Source organism: Bidens hawaiensis, unplaced genomic scaffold, assembly GCF_021521415.1.
Source record: "Bidens hawaiensis isolate Kalapana, Puna unplaced genomic scaffold, B.hawaiensis_p1.1 tig00000416_1, whole genome shotgun sequence".
Classification (NCBI taxonomy): domain Eukaryota; kingdom Viridiplantae; phylum Streptophyta; class Magnoliopsida; order Asterales; family Asteraceae; genus Bidens; species Bidens hawaiensis.
The window spans coordinates 1722276-1742400 of NW_027491029.1; the positions used below are offsets into that span (position 1 = coordinate 1722276).

The 20125-nt window shown below is 33.8% G+C and overlaps 1 protein-coding gene across 1 annotated transcript; it reads left to right on the plus strand.

Moving 5' to 3' along the window:
* The first annotated feature begins 5343 nt into the window (after nt 1-5343).
* Nucleotides 5344-11182, plus strand: LOC143624979 (UTP--glucose-1-phosphate uridylyltransferase). The gene is made up of 18 exons (XM_077095464.1): nt 5344-5445; nt 5541-5631; nt 6527-6587; nt 6695-6772; nt 6873-6923; nt 7442-7515; nt 7705-7835; nt 7999-8045; nt 8116-8181; nt 8304-8336; nt 8473-8525; nt 8599-8674; nt 9493-9549; nt 9676-9759; nt 9865-9963; nt 10685-10789; nt 10874-10945; nt 11032-11182. The coding sequence occupies exons 2-18, from the start codon at nt 5612-5614 to the stop codon at nt 11056-11058; spliced, it is 1134 nt and encodes a 377-aa protein (XP_076951579.1). The 5' UTR covers nt 5344-5445; nt 5541-5611; the 3' UTR covers nt 11059-11182.
* The last annotated feature ends 8943 nt before the right edge of the window (nt 11183-20125 follow it).

The window sequence follows — 20125 nt, forward strand, 5'->3', positions numbered from 1 at the left end:
TGATTAGCTTTTCACCTTTAATAGCATATGAGCCATTAAAGTGGTTAGCTATCAACAATGAATTTATATATACTTGAAGATACCTGATCCTCATGCGTTTAGCTAATTGCAAACTTGCGATCAAGGCTTCATATTCTGCCTCATTATTTGTTGCTTGTAACTCACAGGCTATAGACTGGGGTAATATGCACCCCTGTGGCGATTTCAGTAGGATACCTAATCCTGTCCCTCTTACATTGGAAGCTCCATCTGTGAAGAGGATCCAAGGATCCTTGGTTTCTTGTAATTGCTGGAGTTCTAAATCAGCTTCTTTTTTCATGTCACTGCTGAAATCAGCCACAAAGTCTGCTAGTGCTTGCAATTTAATGGCTGTTCTGGGCTCATACTGAATATCATATGCACTCAGCTTCACAGCCCATTTGGCCATCCTTCCCGATATTTCTGGTTTTCTAAGCACATTCTTAATAGGATAATTAGTTCTTAAAATAATAGTATGTGTTTCAAAGTAATGTCTCAATTTTGTAGAAGCCATAATAAGTGCAAGAATTAACTTTTCTAAATGAGAATACCTGGCTTCCGCATCTAAAAGACTTTTACTTACATAATAAACGGGATACTGTTCACCTTCATGATCCTTCACGAGGACGACACTTACTGCATTTCCTGAAACAGCTAGGTATAGATATAAGGATTCTTCTTCCACAGGCTTCATCAAAGCTGGTGCCGAGGATAAATAATCCTTTAAGGCTTTAAGAGCAACTTCATGCTTCTCCGTCCACTCAAACTTCTTATTCTTCCTGAGGATGTCAGAGAAGTCTTTGCACTTCTCCGAGGATCTGGAAATGAATATGTTGAGAGCAGCTATTCTTCCCGTCAATCTCTGGACATCCTTAGCATTCACAGGGGATTTTAGATTGATGATGGCTTCTATCTGCTCGGGGCTTGCTTCTATCCCTCTTTCGGTCACCATGTATCATAGAAACTTTCCAGCCTTAACACCAAAATGACATTTTGACGGGTTCAGTTTCATGTTATACTGGTCGAGGATATTGAATGCTTCTTCAAGATCTCTGAGGTGATATTCAACTCTCTTTGACTTCACTACCATGTCATCTATGTAGACCTTCATAGTCTTGCCTAACTGATCCTTGAACATCATGTTGACTAATCTTTGATATGTTGCCCCTGCATTTATTAGTCCGAATGGCATAGCAATATAACAGTATATGCCGATAGGAGTCATGAATGATGTATGCTCTTGATCTGATGGTTCCATCTAAATTTGTTGAAATCTATAGGAAGCATCCACAAAGGTAAGCATCTCTTGTCCTGCCGTTGCATCCACCATGGAATCTATATGTGGTAACGGGAAAGGATCTGTTGCATCCACACTATCACGATTTGTCTATGAAGGTGGTTGGCTTCTCATTCTTTCGGGGCCACCTTGCCTTCTCCCCTAGATCCTTCATGGCACAAATCAAGCCATGGGTATCTACGGAGAAGCAATATTCTGAGATGCTGGGGTAATCTTCATCATCATCTCCTTCTTCAACTGCTTGAACGTTTTGATTGTTGAATTTGGAGTACGGCTTCGAATTGTTGTTTCTGTACGAGGATCCTTTATTCTTGTCAGGGGATTCTTGTTTCGTCTGAGCGCCCAATCGTTCTTGGATCCTTTTGTCATCCTCCAGTCGTATGAACCTTAATGCTTTGTTCCTTACTTCATCTAAAGACCTGCAAGGAGTCATCACAAGATCATCATAAAAGGGGGAGCCCCTATTTAGCCCCATCTTGAAGGCTTTTACAGCCGTAGCCATGTCAAGATTTGGTATTTCTAGGACCTCCCTGCCAAACCTTGTGACGAAATCCCTAAGGGATTCATCATTAGGTTGGACTACTCGATATAAGTCACTAGTTAACTTCTCAAATTTCCTACTACATGGAAACTGGCTATTGAACAAGTTAACTAAATGTGAGAAAGAAGTAACTAGAAGAGGGAGAAAGACTTAGCAGCCATTTTAAAGCAGATCCTGATAGTGTGGCTCCAAAACCATTGCACAGACAAGCCTCCTTGAGCCTTTCAGGGATTGGATTAATTTCCATCATTTCCCTGTATTGGGCTACATGCTCTTCAGGATCAGTGGTCCCGTCATACACTTTCACGTTGGGGGTTTGAAAGCGTTTCGGGATCTCCGTGTCACAGATTGGTGGAGCAAATATGGACAATTTGTGGCTTCCCTCCGGTATCTCAGGGATTGGACGGATCACCCCTGGTACGCTGGATATCATCTCCTTAAGTTTCTGCAGTTCCTTAGCCATGGCTTGGTTGATACCTGCATCCTGCATGGAACCACGGTTAGCATTTAAGGATATAAGATCATGCATGCTACCTCTTTGTTGTGTAAAGGTTGGCATTCCAGAAGAGTGGGTGAGATAAGAAGCGTCTGCTACAGGAGTTGGTCCACCAGAAGCTATGGTTTTCATAGGGATTATATATCCTTCATGGACCTCGGAGGATCGTTGATGTTGAACCCTTGAGGATCCTTGATCTTGGAAGAAGGATCCTAGTGGTTGGGAGTTGAAGGATCCTTGAAGATACAATCCGGAGGATCCTGGTTGAAGGATCAGTGGTCCTTGCTGAAAGGTTGAGGATCCTTGAGCTGGTTGACCCATGGACCCCTGGTGAAGGATAGATGATCCTTGCTGAAAAGTTGAGGATCCTTGAACCTGTTTGACCCATGGACCCCGGGTTAAGGATAGATGATCCTTGCTGGAAAATTGACGGTCCGTGAGTCTGTAGATTCATGGCTCCCGGTTGAAGGATGGATGATCCTTGAGTAGGTTAGGCCAAGGATATTGGAGTGTTAAAGTCCAACATCATGGGCATCAGAGGAGTTTGATCCTTTACCGGCCTCTTAGTCCTCTTGAGGTCTTCTATCTCCCGAAGGATCCTCTGGTTAGTCTGTTTTGTTGCTCCATGTATGCTTTGACCTGCGAAAACATATTAGAAACATCATTGTTAGTATTAACTACCGAAGTGGCATCAATAGTTTTCGAGCTCTAGAAGACTGGCAGTTGCGTCTTGTTTCCAGCAGCAGTAGCCCTTGTTGTCCCCGTGATTGGAGGAGGCATCGGTGGCAAAGTTCTTGATGATAGAAGAACCGAAGATGACATGGTTGATGAAACAGAGGTTGATTGAGAGGCCATTGATGGTGATATGGGTATGAAAAGGTTAAAAATTGATAGAGTATTTTCTAGATTATATCACCAATTGCACCACGGTGGGCGCCAAATTGTTTTGGACAAAATCTGCTAAGGATAATGTATCCAAATCTGTAATTGTGAGGTTTAGTGCTATGATAATAATAATAATAATGATTATATGAATGAAATAAGGATGAACACCGTGATTTGTTGCGAGGAAAAACCCCTTAATCTTGATTAGATCAAAGGAAAAAAAACCCGGGTGATAACAAATCGTCTATCACCACTTTATTAACGTAAAAGTCGAGTAAGGGTATTCTTCAACACCCTAATTTTAATATTTCCATCCAATACCAATCACTATGGGTGCTCGCCAGACTATTATCTTTTTCATGGCTACAACCTCATCAATTGGAGTTTCAAGAAGCAACGTAGGCCTGCCCTGTATGTGATTTGCATGCTAAGTATCATGCTTTTTTTCGTTGTGCCACTGTGCTTAAATATTTTCCTTTTAGATTGTTCAAATATCTAGTTCCATCAAGCTCAGCTATTTTAGTTTGTTTGACTCTTTGATGTGACAATATTAAGGTACTAGGATAGAGCCTGTAAGATACACGAGTGGTTAAAAATATAAAATAAAAAAGTTAAATTTAATAATATACATAATGACACATCTTATGGATTTATAAGATATAAATAATTTCTTAAAAAACATAGATTAGTAAGAATAATTTGTATTTTAAAAGAAATCAAAATGAAAGGTTGTGAATCCATACCAATTAAGAAAAAAAGAACACAAACATCAATTCATCCTAGTTGAGTTGATAAGCACAAACATTTTAAAAGAATGTAATGAGTTTGATTCTCACCAACAACATATGTTTCATTTTCACTTATAAAATAAACATTATTTTTAAAAATAAAAACTTATACAACCTAGCTTATGTGAATGGTCTAATTATATAACATGATGAAAAAATTCTCATGCTTAAATTATACATATATTAACATCATATAGATTAGATTAGATTAGGTAGTACATCACAAGATCCCATTATGACTTTCCAATCACCACATATAGGTGGGTAGGCACGTCACCCGTCAACACCTAACATTTTCTTTCTTATTATTGGTAATAATAATCGTAAAATTAGGCAAATGAAATGAAATCGATAATAATAAACATGGCGTAGTAATGGCGCCATGCCATAGCCACGTGGGTGTTACAATTATATTCGCCTGAAATTTTAATTTTAATTTAATTTACGTGGGTGTAAAATAAGAGCCTCTGCGTGCCACCTGTTGGATCGATCTACAACTAACCAACCAACTTGTTCTATTCTCATTCTCATTACATTTCAATTCTAGATCCATTGATTGATTCACAATGGCCGGTGCAACTGATACCGAGAAGCTGAACAATCTCCGATCTGCCGTCGCTAATCTCACTCAGATCAGGTCCATTTCATCTCAACTTCTTTGTAATACTAATTGGAATTCAATCATATTTATTATTATTTGCAGTGACAATGAGAATTCCGGATTCATCAATCTCGTCTCTCGCTATCTCAGGTATCAATTCAATATATTATATTAGCGGATGTAGATCTGTCTTTTCTTATATTTATATATTTAATCATATACTAATCGTTAAATAGGTGTTGCTATTTACTCTTCAATTACGTATGATGCGGTTGTAACATTATGTTTCCTGAAATTACGATACATCTCTATTTGATTACTGATTGGCGAATCGGATTATGGAGATTTCTCTATTTATTACTGTTCGATTATGTGTCTGGGGAAGATGATATTAACAAATCAAAGATCTACATATATATATATATATATATATATATATATGTGTGTGTGTGTGTGTGTGTGTGTTGTTTAATCGTCAAATAAACTTTAGGTAGTTGTAGATTTTTTCATTTTTACTGTTTTGTTTGATTATGTCTCGGGAGAAGACTAATGAGGAATGACAGATCTGTGTTTTATTAAATTTGTGTTTAATCAATTAAGTAAAATGAGGAAAACCACTACATTTGTTGATCTGGTTTTGCTTTTCGTCAGAAACAAATTGAATAGTAAAAAAGAATTACAATGTTGTAATCTAATTTTTGTTTTTCATGCAAATTGTGTAACAAAGTGGTGAAGCACAACACGTTGAATGGAGTAAGATCCAGACGCCTACTGACAAGATTGTTGTGCCCTATGATACCCTAGCTGCTGTACCAGAAGGTAATATTTTGATCTTTTAATTGACGCTGCTGAAATTTGTCACTTGTAATAGAATTGATGGTTTGATCTTTGGTTGGTTCTAATCTATGGTGCAGATGCTGCTCAAACCAAGAGTCTATTGGATAAGCTTGTGGTGCTAAAGCTTAATGGTGGACTGGGGACGACAATGGGATGCACTGGTCCAAAGTAAGTGCTTAACTGGTTTACATAGCAGTGAATTAAAATTTTATTGAATAATACTTTCTTGTTTCATTGATTTTGGTATCAGTTTTAAAAATATCTTTGCTACAGTTTATTAACTGTTAATCTTAGTATAGGGTGCCGGATTATATATTTTCATGTTAATACTTGTTGGTCTTTCAAGTTGCTTTTTGGGTCTGATCTATGCAGTTGATATCACTGATATATCGGTGGTATATAGGTTATCGATCCCTTGGTAAAATATCAGTCAAATATCGGCCAGGTCAGGATGTTAGTATCGATACATCACTGGTATATATGTTATAAGTCTTAATTTTCAATTTTTAATTTTAATGTTCAATGTTAGTGTTTTAAGTCTTAATAAGTTCTTCCATGCTACGATAGTTAGTATTTTGCAAGTTGCAAAAGGTTAATATGTTAATGGTAGGAGAGTATACATCTGTGTTTTGTTAATATATAGGGTTTGGATCAAATACAAATAAAGTTAACGTGCTAAACGTGAGAATCAAGTAGAGTAATTATATATACAAGTAGAGTTACTCTGTGATAATTACTCTACTTGATTCTCACGTTTAGCACGTTAATTTCATTTGAATGTTAACCTTCCCGTATATATAGATATATATGAATTTTACATGATATTAATATTACTAATATCCCACCGATGTCTCACCGTGATAACCGGTATCTCAAATATCGGACCGATATCCAATATTTTTCCGCATTAACTACTTAGGGTCTGGTCAGTAATCCAGTGTAGTATGATCTTTCATCTAGTACTCCATATCTAATCACTGATGCCTAGCATTAATAGAATCTGTAATGTGATCTTCGTTTGATTTTCTGTGTTTTTTAATCTGACGTCATCTTGTGGATGTAGATCTGTCATTGAAGTGCGAAATGGTTTAACATTTCTAGACTTGATTGTCATCCAGATTGAGGTAATAATATTTCAATTTAGAAACATGACATCTGACATTTACTATCATTCAAGTTATTCTAGGTTTGTGATCTTTACTGTGAACTTAAGCTTCTACTTTCTTTGTAGTCACTCAACAAGAAGTATGGATGTAGTGTACCTTTGCTTCTAATGAACTCATTCAACACACATGATGACACTCAGAAGGTGACTTGTAGAAACGTTTTCTTTATTCACATAATCTTAACTTTACTATAATATATTTCATTATCTTGATCTTGATGTCTTCTGTATATTTCAACTGTAGATCATTGAAAAATATGCTGGTTCGAATATCGAGATTCATACATTCAATCAGGTTAGCTAACTTCAAAAGCTATGAGTATCATATCTTTGAACACTTAATGAATCTTTTGGCGGGAAGTTTGTTCATGTTCGTTTATTTTGTTCAGTTAGTTAAACAAGCAAACATGAACACATGTTCCGTTCATTCATATATGTTTGCGTATGCTTAAGTTCGTTCTTTTATGTTGTTAATATATCCATTTATACTTTTGGCCTATTTAAACTTAGTCTAGTTTTAGTAACTTTTTAGGCCCTACACATTGTTCTTCACATTACTTTTAACTGGTTTTAGCTCGGTTATGTTTGTGTATGTTTGTGAATCGTTCGTTTATCTTGTTAACAAACGAACATAAACATGTTCATTTTCTTAACGAACGTAACAAGCAGAAAACCTCGTTTGTTTAATTGTTCGTGATTTGATCATTTGTACGGTTAAAGTTCAATGAACGAACATGGACATGCTCTGTTCGTGTTCGTTCTGTTAGTTTGCTCCCCTAATTATTCTAACCCACTTCACTTGAATATTTACAGAGTCAATATCCTCGATTGGTTGTTGATGACTTTCTGCCATTGCCATCTAAAGGCGAAACTGGCAAGGATGGATGGTAATTCAAAACCTAACCTTTTAAATAACTTTCAATTTTACAGTGCCAGCTTTTTTTTGCTAACTAATCGCTATACTTTTGTTCATGATTCCTACATTTTTTATCAATTAGTTGTTTAAATATAATTTAATTGTGAGTTGAAATTTTGTTGCATTATATTTTATGGCTTATAGTTTCTTTGATTTAAAGGTACCCTCCAGGGCATGGTGATGTTTTCCCATCCTTGATGAACAGTGGGAAACTTGAAGCACTATTGTCTCAAGGCAAAGAATACGTCTTTGTTGCAAATTCTGATAATTTAGGAGCTGTAGTAGACTTGAGTATCCTATTTTTGTGTTTTTATAAATTTTTATACACGGGGCAAATAAGAAAAGTTAGTTAAAAAGGGACTGGGTCAGATGGGTTGAAAGAAGTATAATTTTATATTATAATTGTAATACTATTGTTACTTTCGAAGTTGTACGCCTTAATTTATAATTATAGAAATCTTGAACCACTTGATTCAGAACAAGAATGAGTACTGCATGGAGGTATTTTACAGTTTTTCTTATTCCCATTATTTTAAATTGTGCTTCTTGCTTAAAATTGTTGATTTGATAGGTAACACCAAAAACATTGGCTGATGTGAAAGGTGGAACCCTAATTTCATATGATGGGAAAGTTCAGGTGTGTATCAGTTATCACTATTTTATGAAGTGAAATTCATATTTTTTTTGACTCGATAGTTATCTGGTCAAACATGAAGTTTATTTCGTATAGTCTTATGGCTGCTGTTTTTGTTAATGCAGCTTCTTGAAATCGCACAAGTTCCCGATCAGCATGTAAGTTTTGGTTTTTAATTCTTTCAATTCTAATTTAAGTCTTAATTTTTTGCTTTAATATCAATAAAATAAAGGAAAATGTATTGAAAATATTACATAATTTGATGGTTTTTTTTATGTCTTTGATTGTGTGCAGGTCAATGAGTTCAAATCAATTGAAAAGTTCAAAATCTTCAATACCAACAACTTGTGAGTTATGCTACAGATTGAACATGTTTCATTTTGGAAGTTATTATTATTACTCACACTGTTAGTATTCCAGGTGGGTGAACTTGAATGCTATTAAAAGACTCGTGCAAGCCGATGCACTTAAGATGGAGATTATTCCAAACCCAAAGGTACTTTCTGCGTCTTCAACGTTTACATATTTAGGATCCAACAAAAAAATCATAATATTAGATATAACTTATTTCAAGTTAATGACCAGTATGCCCTTTCTTTAGAACTTGCATTAGGATTTTAGAGTTTGGTGTTTAAGGGGAAACCAAAGGGTATAATGGTTCTTCAAAACTCGGTGCAGTATCATTTTTACTAAACAGAATATCATAATATAAAATATACCTATTTTCTAATTTATGACACGTATGTCTCTACTTCGAACTTGCATCAGGATATTAGAGTTTGGGGTGTAGGGATAAAGAAAAGCGTATATTAGCAATATTATACATATTATTTAACTAGTGGCGAATCGCGCGTTGTGGTGGGCACGTGGGAATTTAATCAGAATCATGAGACAGATAAACGAACTAAAAAAAAGTACCTAATTAATCTTGGAAAAAATGAAAAAGTAACAAAATGAAAAGAAAACGGGGAATGGGTTTCGAATCTGGGTGGAAACCGGTAACTTAATTGTTTTTTTAAGAAATAGATTATAAAAGTTCAGAGGCAGTATGATTACTCTATCAAAATTCATGGGTTGAGATGTAGATTGGTTAAAAGAAAAAAAAATCCAACCAATGAAAGCCAAGTGGCCAATTGTGAATTACAAGTTTACAACTGTAGACATAGTTATTATTGTAATGAAATGGGTAAATATGAAATTTCAGGTATATTTGATATTAGTGTTTTTGTTTTGGTAAATATCATATTATGCAAGTTTTCAGGGGTATATGTGTAATTGCCCTTTTTTTAGAAAATTATGTCATTTGGTTTACAGGAAGTCAACGGAGTTAAAGTACTTCAGCTTGAAACAGCTGCTGGTGCTGCAATCAAGGTATACATCATGCTACACATCTAATAATGATAATAATTTCCTTTTTTTTTTAATAATGATCATATTTAATGTAAAATGTTATGATAATTCTGCTTTAATTTATTTTTTTTCTTCTCTTATGACCAGTTTTTTGACAATGCCATTGGAATTAACGTTCCCCGATCTCGATTCCTACCAGTGAAAGCAAGTTCAGATTTGCTTCTTGTTCAGGTTGATATCTTTACATTAACCTTGTCTAATTAACTTATTCATTAATATTTCACATTATTTAATGAAATATAGTTATAGCAATAACATTTCGGTCTTTTATTGCAGTCCGATCTTTACACTGAAAAGGATGGTTACGTAATCCGCAACCCAGCTAGGACAGATCCAGCCAATCCTTCAATTGAATTGGGTCCTGAATTTAAGAAGGCAAGTTGACCAAAAACTCCTATAATTCTTATTATATAGACAACTACATGTGAAAAAAACATGCAGGTTGAATAATCCGCCTCAAAACTATTTTGTACGTGTTGGATTGTATTGCATAATGTGTCAATAAAACGTGCTGGTTGCGTGATGTGACCGCACAGGTACTTTTTGTACGGGTCGGGTTGACCAAAAACTCCAATTTTTGTTTACAAAACTATATTTTTTATTAGGGTTGTAACCAAGCACGATATTGGCTCGTTTAACACATGATGACATGAAAGCTCGAGCACAGCTTGTTTTGAGCTATATTTCTCGAGCTTGGCTCATTTATTATTTGGTCCTGGCTTGTATATTATTGATAATATATATATTTATTTAATTATTTTTATTATTTATTTATAATTATAGTTTTATAAATAACATGATATATTATTTTGTTCTTTTTGTAATAATTTTATACATAATTAATTGATTATTGTGTAAATATCTATTTATTATGTTATATAAAAGATAAACAATAGGCTCGTTAAGCCCGCAAGTCTACTCGAGCTTGATAAGTGAAGCTCAGGATCATTTATTAAACGAGCTTATTTTCAGGCTCGATCTCATTTGAAATCGGCTTGATTTGAGCTTTTAGCAAGCCGATGTCGAGTTGCTCGTGGGTGGCTTGGGTCGTTTACAGCTTTTAAATACAGGGCTCACTGGTTGTCTTCTTTCTCAGGTTGCTGATTTCTTGAAGCGGTTCAAGTCTATCCCCAGTATAATTGAGGTTGATAGCTTGAAGGTTTCTGGTGATGTGTGGTTTGGTGCTAATGTTGTTCTCAAGGTAAAAATTAAATTTTGATTTATTATTATTAGTATTTTTTTTTCTTGTTATTTTTAATGTTTTTTGATGTTCAATGTTTAACAGGGTAAAGTGGTGGTTGCTGCAAATGCTGGAGAGAAGTTGGAAATTCCAGATGGAGCTGTACTCCAGAACAAGGTGATTTTATATTTATTGAAATTACAATATCTTGTTTTTACTTTTATTGAAGTTATACTAATATTGTTTTTTTAATATGCTTGTAGGAAGTGCATGGTGCTGGTGATATCTAAGAAGGGTATGGTGTGGTGTGGCAAGAGGTTACTTCTAAGTTGGTAATAACAATTTGTGTGTTGTTTTTAGAATAAAATGTAAAATTTTTGGTTTTATCATATTACCATGCGGCTTTTATATGGACTCTACTTCACAAGGATGATTTTTGTAGTGAAATATTTGCCACCATGAACCTGATTTTATTAGTTCTAGTTAGGAATTCTTTTTGTTTGAACCGCCGTCAGGGTTAACCGGTTTTGAGATTTAAATGGTTTGGTATTGATGGTTTTATTTGGAGCTTGAAGGTGGCCGTTTAAAATTTCTTAATACATTCTTTTAATACCATTAAAACTTTTAAAGACAGCTAAAGAGTTCTTAAAAAAACAAAAGAAAAATTTGGTTTAAACAATCTAAAGTTCTAAATTGAACCATCAAACCAGTAAGGCCTGCCTAGAACTTCCAATTTAGCTGCTCGTTTAAAAATATCTTTATTCTTTTAGTTATCAAAATGACCATGAACATCTCGAGTTTTTATCTGGTTTGATTTGATTTTTTTAAGCACGTACAAATTAGATATGCAAAATGTAAAACAGTGTAGTGAAAGGAGTCCCTATAGGTGCGTTTTACGTCTTGTGGCGTCACCTTAACATACTAAATAACATACTAAAGCTCTTTGACAAAAAAAAAAGAGTGTAGTGGATGAAACCCTTTGAATCATCACTTCATTATGATTTATTTTTTATTAAAAATAAAAGAAATAAACCCAACCCACCAATCAATGGCCAACTTTTTCCTCCAGCCAGCGCTATGTGGGAAGAATTCACCCCCTTAAATGCGTTCTGGGGGATTGTGTTCCCCGACGCTTTGAGGCTTTTTAGGTGCCCAAAGTGCCCCGCTGCGGGGTCTAACGTTGGTATTTTCATTACTCTTTAATAATGCGTCAAAGGTAGGGATGGCAAAAATCCCCGAATCCGACGGGGAAACCCGAAAACCGGCTTATTTCGGGTCGGGTCGGGTTTTGTTTTTTCGGTTTCGGGTCGGGTTTCGGAGATTGTTTCGGGGATTGTTTCGGGTTCGGGTTCGGGTACCCCGCCCCGACCCGCCCCGATATAATATATAAATATAAATATAAATAATATATATATATATATATATATATATATATATATATATTAAAAACCTCCACCAGCATTCTTCTTCTTCTTCTTTGTTCAAATCGAAACCCTAACTCGTTGACTCCGTCTGATCAGCAGCTGACTTCCTATTGAAAATCAGTTGACGGATCTGATTTTACGGCGGTGGTTGGATGAGAGGTTAATAATAATAATAATACAATGAAATGGGTATCATTGCTTAAGGACTTCAAGGAGAAGGTTGGATTCACTGCATCTCCTTCGTCATCCGCCGCTCCATCACCCATAAATAATAATAATAATAATAATAATAATAATAATAATGATATCAACAGTGCGGGATCGTCATCGCATAATTACTTCTCCTCTTCTACTCCAAGGTTAGGGTTTATTCATGCTTCCTCATCTTAATTAAGTTTACCGATTCAGTTTGGAGTGTTTTAATGGATTTAGGGTTTAAGTTGTTGAGATCTGAGAAGGAATTCGTTTATAAGTATCTGATTTAACTCAGTTGATATGAAATTATGATTTATGAATTACCCAGAATAGTCAATTTCGGGTCGGGTCGGATCGGTTTCGGGTTTTCGGGTTCGGGGACGGGGCGGGTCGGGGGGGTACAAAAAACCAAACGGGGAATCCCCGAATTAAACCCGACGGGTAATGGGGCGGGTACGGGGATGGTTTTTGGTTTCGGGTTCGGGTTCGGGTTAAGCAAAACCCGCCCCAAACCCGCCCCGTTGCCATTCCTAGTCAAAGGTGCTTAAGTTCTAATATTAGGTTTCATTTTCAAACTTTTACCGTCCAGCATAGTACAAAAGATAAACCATGGTACAAGTGGTTAACCAAAACCAGGTTCAAGTACCTCAACAAGTTACAAAAATAAGGACATAATTCAGTTAAACACCTGAAACACATGAGAATAAGAGACATGCGAGAAACTATCACTTGCTATTTAGGACTCTTTGTACGATCTGGATTTAAGGCGTAACGATTATTAGCTTGAAATCGACTCCTTGTCTCTTTCACAGGATCACCGTGTTAATGAGCCTTACTCTTTTAAAGAGATTTATTTATAAAAAGCTTTGTTTGAGAGAATGACATAATTGGTTTCTCAAGTCTTCATTCATTTAAACATATTACCTAAGTTATTAGAATTAGACGAAAACACCAGCGGGAAGCTAAACATCAAAGAAAAAAAAAAGAATACAATATCACCATAACTATGAACTACCAAAATTTAAGAACTAAAAATATGACAATGAACTCTGGCACCAACTTGACCACGAGATCTAGTTCCTGGATCGTTGAGTAATCCTCAAATACGAATGGAATTTCAGATCATCTATCACCTTAAGCTGCACTGTTTTGAATCAAACAATTTCTTTACTTCCAAATGAACTAATAACCTTATCGGTTTTTCTCTACATCATCTTTTCTTTTAACTTGATACCTCGCACCACATAAGAAGTGGATTTTTAGTATATTTAACTTATTGTTCTAGAATGGTATGTACAACATTTGAGACGTTACATAAAATATTTATCAAGAATAAAACCCGCATCCTTCAGAAGTATTTAAGTATGTTATTACCAACCAATGGCTCTCAAATGCAAGATGTGCTTTGTTTGTATGCGTTTTTCACGCTTAAAGAATTGTAGACATTGGTTGTTATACGTAGCGTGATATCTACATAAGCATAATAAAATTCCATCCATTCTAGTCAAGTTGAACTTTGAGACTTCCTAATATCATACATTCTAATTTTTGAAATAGACAATAATCCACGGGGATGATCTTATATATTTAACCATGCGTTATGGCTCAACCCGTATACATTATTCAAAAAAGATCATGCAAGACTAGCCGTTTTCGTAAACTCACATACGCATGTATTTGTGTGAATGTTCATGTTAACATTTCATCTAATTTATATTTGTACACGACGTCATAAGAATGTCAATGTCATTCGCATAGCAATGCTTAGTTGCTTACATACTATATAAACTATTGTAATTTTTTTTATTTTTTCAATAAATGAGAATCTTCAAAGAAGAGTATTTGAATTATGTTACCATATAGTGTCCCTATTTTTACTCTTGAACCATAATAAATAACAAACAATATGCGCATCGTTTACTTTTTTGAAGGGATAATTATGGGGGTGGTAAGTGGTTGTAGGCTTGTAGCCCATGGTTTTTAGGGGGAACAAAGTAGATTCATAATTTCCTTCATCATCATCATCATCATCATCATCGTACTCAGTATATCCCATCAATAGCAATGCTATGTTAGGGTCTGAGGAGGGTAAGATGTAGACAGCCTTACCTCTATTCATAATTTCCTTGTTTGGTGTAAAAGAATAGATGTGGTAATTATAAATATTGAATATATAAATATTAGTTTTGGTTGTATTTTATTTATAATAGTTTTTATCTTCCGTATTTAAGGGTATTTAAGGGTTGTTTAAAGTGAATATATTTGTTTGGAGTTTACTTTATTTGTAATAAGTTAATAATTAGTACCTGTTTTGATTAATTTGGAGTTTATTTGGAGAGAAAAAAGCCAAAACTGTCTCTCATTTGAGCGGCACGTTGATGGGTTTAACGTCCAGAATTAACGAGGTTAATGAATTCCGATTTAATTGCAAGTGAACTGAAACCACACAGACGAAAAATCACAAATTTGAAACTATTGAACTTTAACCGCAGATTTGGACAAACCACATGAACGAAAACCGCAGGTTATTCATTAATTTATGTTGGGTTATGTTCATTTTTTAATGAAACGTTATTTTTATATTTATTCGTTTATGCTCATTTGTTATAATTTGAATATCATTTTGTAAAACTTTTCATTTAAATTAAATTTAAAAGAAAAAAAATCGTGTAACTAAATTCATATTGAGATTTTAAATTAGGGTTTGATTACGGGGTTTGTTTTATATTTTAGGTTTATAATATTGATATATTTTTTGTATTTTAATTTTATTTATTGTAAGGATATTAATAATATACTTAGGGTTTGATGATGAAAAGATTTCACAAATAAATGAGATGTTATAACATGTTTAAAAGCTATATGAGTTTAATGAGACCTATGACCCGCTTATTCTTTTATTATAAAATTGTTTCATTATTTTAAATAATATTTTTTAAAAAAATCAGATATTATTTTTTATTATATCTCTACTTTATAAGATTTTCATATCAAATATTTGGTGAAATTAGTTTTAATCTAATGAGATGTTATAACCCGTTTAGTGGGCTATCTGGGTTTGTAGAAACCCCTATCCGTGAATTCGGGTCAAATGCATGAGAAACAATCATTTACAAATAAAACAATCTGGTGGCTTGAGTTAAAATAGGGAGGTTTCGTTTATATATATTTAAGACTAGTTTTTATCCCCCGTATTACGGAGGTTGTTTTATATTATTTGTTTCTAATATTTATTTAATTTTTGAATTTTCATTTTTTTATTGTATAAAAGTTAATAATATACTTATGGTTTGATGATAAATTGTTTCACAAATAAATGAGATGCTATAACCCGGTTTAAAAGCTATATGGGTTTGATGAGACTCAAGACCCATTTATTTTTTTACTAAAAAATTTTTATTTTAATTATATATAATATATATCTTTTTTTAAATAAATAAAATATTAATTTTTAGTATATCCCTACTTTATAGGATTTTTAAATCAAATATTTGGTGAGATTATTTTTTAATTTAATGAGATGTTATAACTCATTTAAGAAATATCTGGGTTTGATGAGACTCATACCCGTGAATTCAGGTCAAATGCATGAGAAGCCTCCATTTAAAAATCAAGCAAATCTGGTGACTCCAAAAAAATTGGAAACGATCACATCGCGACACGTAGGATTTTTATGTTTTCGTTTACCCCGTATTACGGGGGCTGTTTTACATTACTCGTTTTTAATATTTATATACTTTTTAGGTTTAATTTTATTTATTGTAATGAAAATTTTAATATACTTAGAGTTTGATGATAAAAAGGTTTCATAAATAACTAAGATGTTATAACCCGGTTTAAAAGTTATCTGGGTTTGGTAAGACCCAAGACCCGCTTATTTTTTTTACTATAAAGTTGTTTCTTAATGGTAAATAATATTTTTTTTAAATAATATAGTAATTTTTAGTATATCCTATTTTATAGGATTTTCACATCAATAATTTGGTGAGAATAATATTTAATTTAATAAGATGTTATAACCTGTTTAAGGAATATCTGGGTTTGGTAAGACCCGTACCCGTGAATTCGTGGAAAATGCATGAGAAGCCTCCATTTAAAAATCAAGCAAATCTGATGACTCCAAAAAAGAAGGAATGGCCACATTACAACCCGTATGATTTTTATGTTTTCGTTTATATATATTATAGATATAGATTAATAAATAGGTAACGTTAAATAAATTAACAATAAAGAAGGGTCAATCTTTTTAACCATTTGTAATTCATTAAAAAAACAATTTACAATATTCATTAAAAAAATCACATGGCCCTCCATCTTTCATATTTAAGCCAATTTTTAAAAAAGAAAAGTGTTAATAAAATATTAAAACATAAATATATGAGTTATAAGTTTATAACTTTATAATAGACTGCTGAATGATAAAAAAACTAAATGGATCACTTTCATCTTTGATGTGATATTCGTCAAATTCGGGTCACTTTTGTATTTGTTTTATTATGTAAACCCGACCCGCTTGTAACCCGAACATTTCAAATATATAAATCTTGGATTTTGTCATTTAAAATATATAAAATATATAAAGTATTGGATTTTTATATTTGTTTTATTATGCATTGTTTGACCATTTAAACATACCCATTTTCATGCAAACGATAAAAAAACCTTTATGCCCAACCCTTCACTCTTTTCCTATATAAACAAACTCATCTCTTTCATTTCCACCTTATTCATCTCTCATCTTTTCTCTCCCAAACAAAGAACACAACTTCATCTCTTCAAGGTTTCTTAATAATCAATCAAGAATTATTCTTTAATTTTTGTTTTGTTACTTAAGCTTGTGGTACAACATATATATATAATATACACCCCTTGTTACCTTTGGTGGTCACTTCTCCGGTCTCGGTCGGTGGAGTGTCGTGCCTCGTAAGGCAAGGCTTCATGGATGACTCACGTAGTCCTTGATATATATATATATATATATATATATATATATATATATATATATATATATATAACTTGTTTATGCTTACTAATGATGCTTAACTTTTGCTCATTTTATTTTGTATTTCATATTTGTTGAGTTCCATGGTTATGGGTTTGTAGAGACTAGCCATGGTTTAACCGTAAACAGCTCTAAACCGTAAACCGAACTTTGTTTACTAGTTTTGTTAAATAATTGTTTAAACATGCTTTATGTTAGATTTAAGTTTCTAAAATCATTTTTATAAGTTCTATGGTTATGGGTTTGTATAATCTAACCTCGGTCTTGACCCGAAACAAGATCCGAACCGAAAACCGAACTTTCGTTTAAAGACTTTATTGTTAACTTTTTGTTGTAAAACTGAAGTATCATCATTTATAAATTATTATACAAGTTCTTTGATATTTGGGCATATGGCAACCATCCATGAACTTATTGTGAGATGGAAACCGCACCAAACCAAACTAAACCGATTTTTACTCGCTTAAGACACACAAGTGTGTTTTTAGCTATCAAGACTTGTATAAATCTTTAAAAATAATTTATAAACTGATTTTAATTATTTTCTTAAGTACTTGGAAATGTTGGATCCAACTTGATTTCATAACAAAGTTTGGACCGACAAAACCGAACACTCGCTTAACGGACGTTGTTAGTTCTAAAACAACAGAACTACATACTTGGTTAAGTCTTATTAAATTTTATTGAGTTATCTCATAAGATTTATTATTTTGGAAAGTTGAATTTGGGTTTGACCAATTATCAAGACCCGAACCAACAACCTGAACACTCGTTAAAACCCGTTTTAGTATCTATATTATAAAGGGACTTGCATTCTTGGATTTTTACTCATCTTATTACTTAACATAGGTTGAGTAAATACTAAGGCTATATACTTTAAACCGGTTTCGAGCAAACTTATATTTTTAAAGGACTAATGTTATAATTTCTTAAATAGTTACATTTTAAACCTTGAACTTTGATTGTTTACATTTCTCAACATTTATTTTATTAAAAGACTTTCAAGACAACCTTCCTAATTCAAGACTTTATTTTTATTTAGGCTTCGTTCGTTAAACCCGTCGTTCCGGTTAGACTCCAAATCATCCGTCTTTCAAGTTTATTACTTGAACGTGAGTACTTTCATACCACGTTTTCCATCTTTCGTTTTAGGGGTGATATTGTATATTTATTCAAACTAAATGCTTTATACTTGAGTCTTAACCACAAACGTTATTGTATACCTTACTTAAATAAATGCTCGATTTGGTGTTCTATGCTTACATGCTTATATGCTAATGTGTTTATCGCTTTTGGAGGGTTGATTCATAAATCTGTGAACTATCTGGTATTCTCTTATAGAACGGCGTTGTTAATGTATTATTATTAACGATCTCATTGGAAATCCGAATCTATTTGGTATTCTCTTAGAGACGGTGCCGCTAATGTATTCTTATTAGTGACCTCATTTTTATCCAAATTATTGCTTTTATTTATTGTTTCGTATACAAGTTGTGGCTTTTCTTATTATATACATATTGTTCAAAAACTATGAATTGCTCACCAACCTTTGTGTTGATAAACTTTATTTTATACAATGTTACAGGTTTGACGTTAGGTTGATTATGGAGTTTGGAGAAAACGTAATGAAGACCGTTAGGATATTAGCAAATTGAACATTTATTTGCTATATTTTGTTATGATTATCCATGAATATTGTTATGTGACATTTTGATGTTGTGAAATTAAATGAGTTGTTAAATATTGCCGCTTTAAATAATGTCATGCGCTTATGGGCAATCCGTCGCATCCCGGCATGTTCCGCCGCCTTTGGTCGGGGTGTGACATTTGACTATCGAAACAATGAAATGAGAGAACAATTATGATTTGTATAATGAGAGAAACATGATAGGACTTAGACCGTCCGTACTCGAGCTTCATGGACGGCGTTTTGGGCTATAACGCCGGGGGTACACTCACCCCCCCGGCGTTTTGGGTTAATTTTATTTTGAGCGATTTACACAAAACGCGTTGAAAAGGGTCGGAAAATAAAAAAAAAAAACAAAAAATCAATACAACGGTCATATAACCATTAAATAAAAAAAATATTTATTTTCTATATGTTAATCAACTTCATCCCCAATCAAAACTCATCAAATTTATAAATTCTTTCTTTCTATTCTATATTTCTTCACACCAACTTTCCTATAAATGGAGTCTCCATCTTCTATATATAATCGGTTTCGGGCCCGACCAACAAGCCGAAGACGCGGCGGAGGAAGAGGCGGCTACGAGTGCGATTGTGCTCGCGGCAACTTATATGAGTTTTGTTACGAGTGCGATTAGCTCTCCACCACCACTCGTTTCAAAAAGAGCATATATCTAACGAGATCGTATCGAAGCCAACAACCAGTTGATGGCGGATTACTTCTGCGACTCGCCAAGATACAAGAACCCGAAGAACTTTAGGCGTCGTTTTCGGATGTCTAAAAATTTATTTTTGCGCATCACCAATTATTTGGAGCGTGAGCTTGATTACTTTAACCAAAAGCTGGACGGTCAAGGGACGCTAAGATTCACGGATATTCAGAAGGTTATGTCAGCCCTATGCGTGCTCGCCTACGGAAACACGAATGACATCAACGACGAGTATTTAAAGATGGCCGATAAAACAACTCGGGAAACCTTGGAGTATTTTTGTTACAGTATGTTTCGTTTTTTTTTAAATAATTATATCACTTGTTTTTTACTTTAATC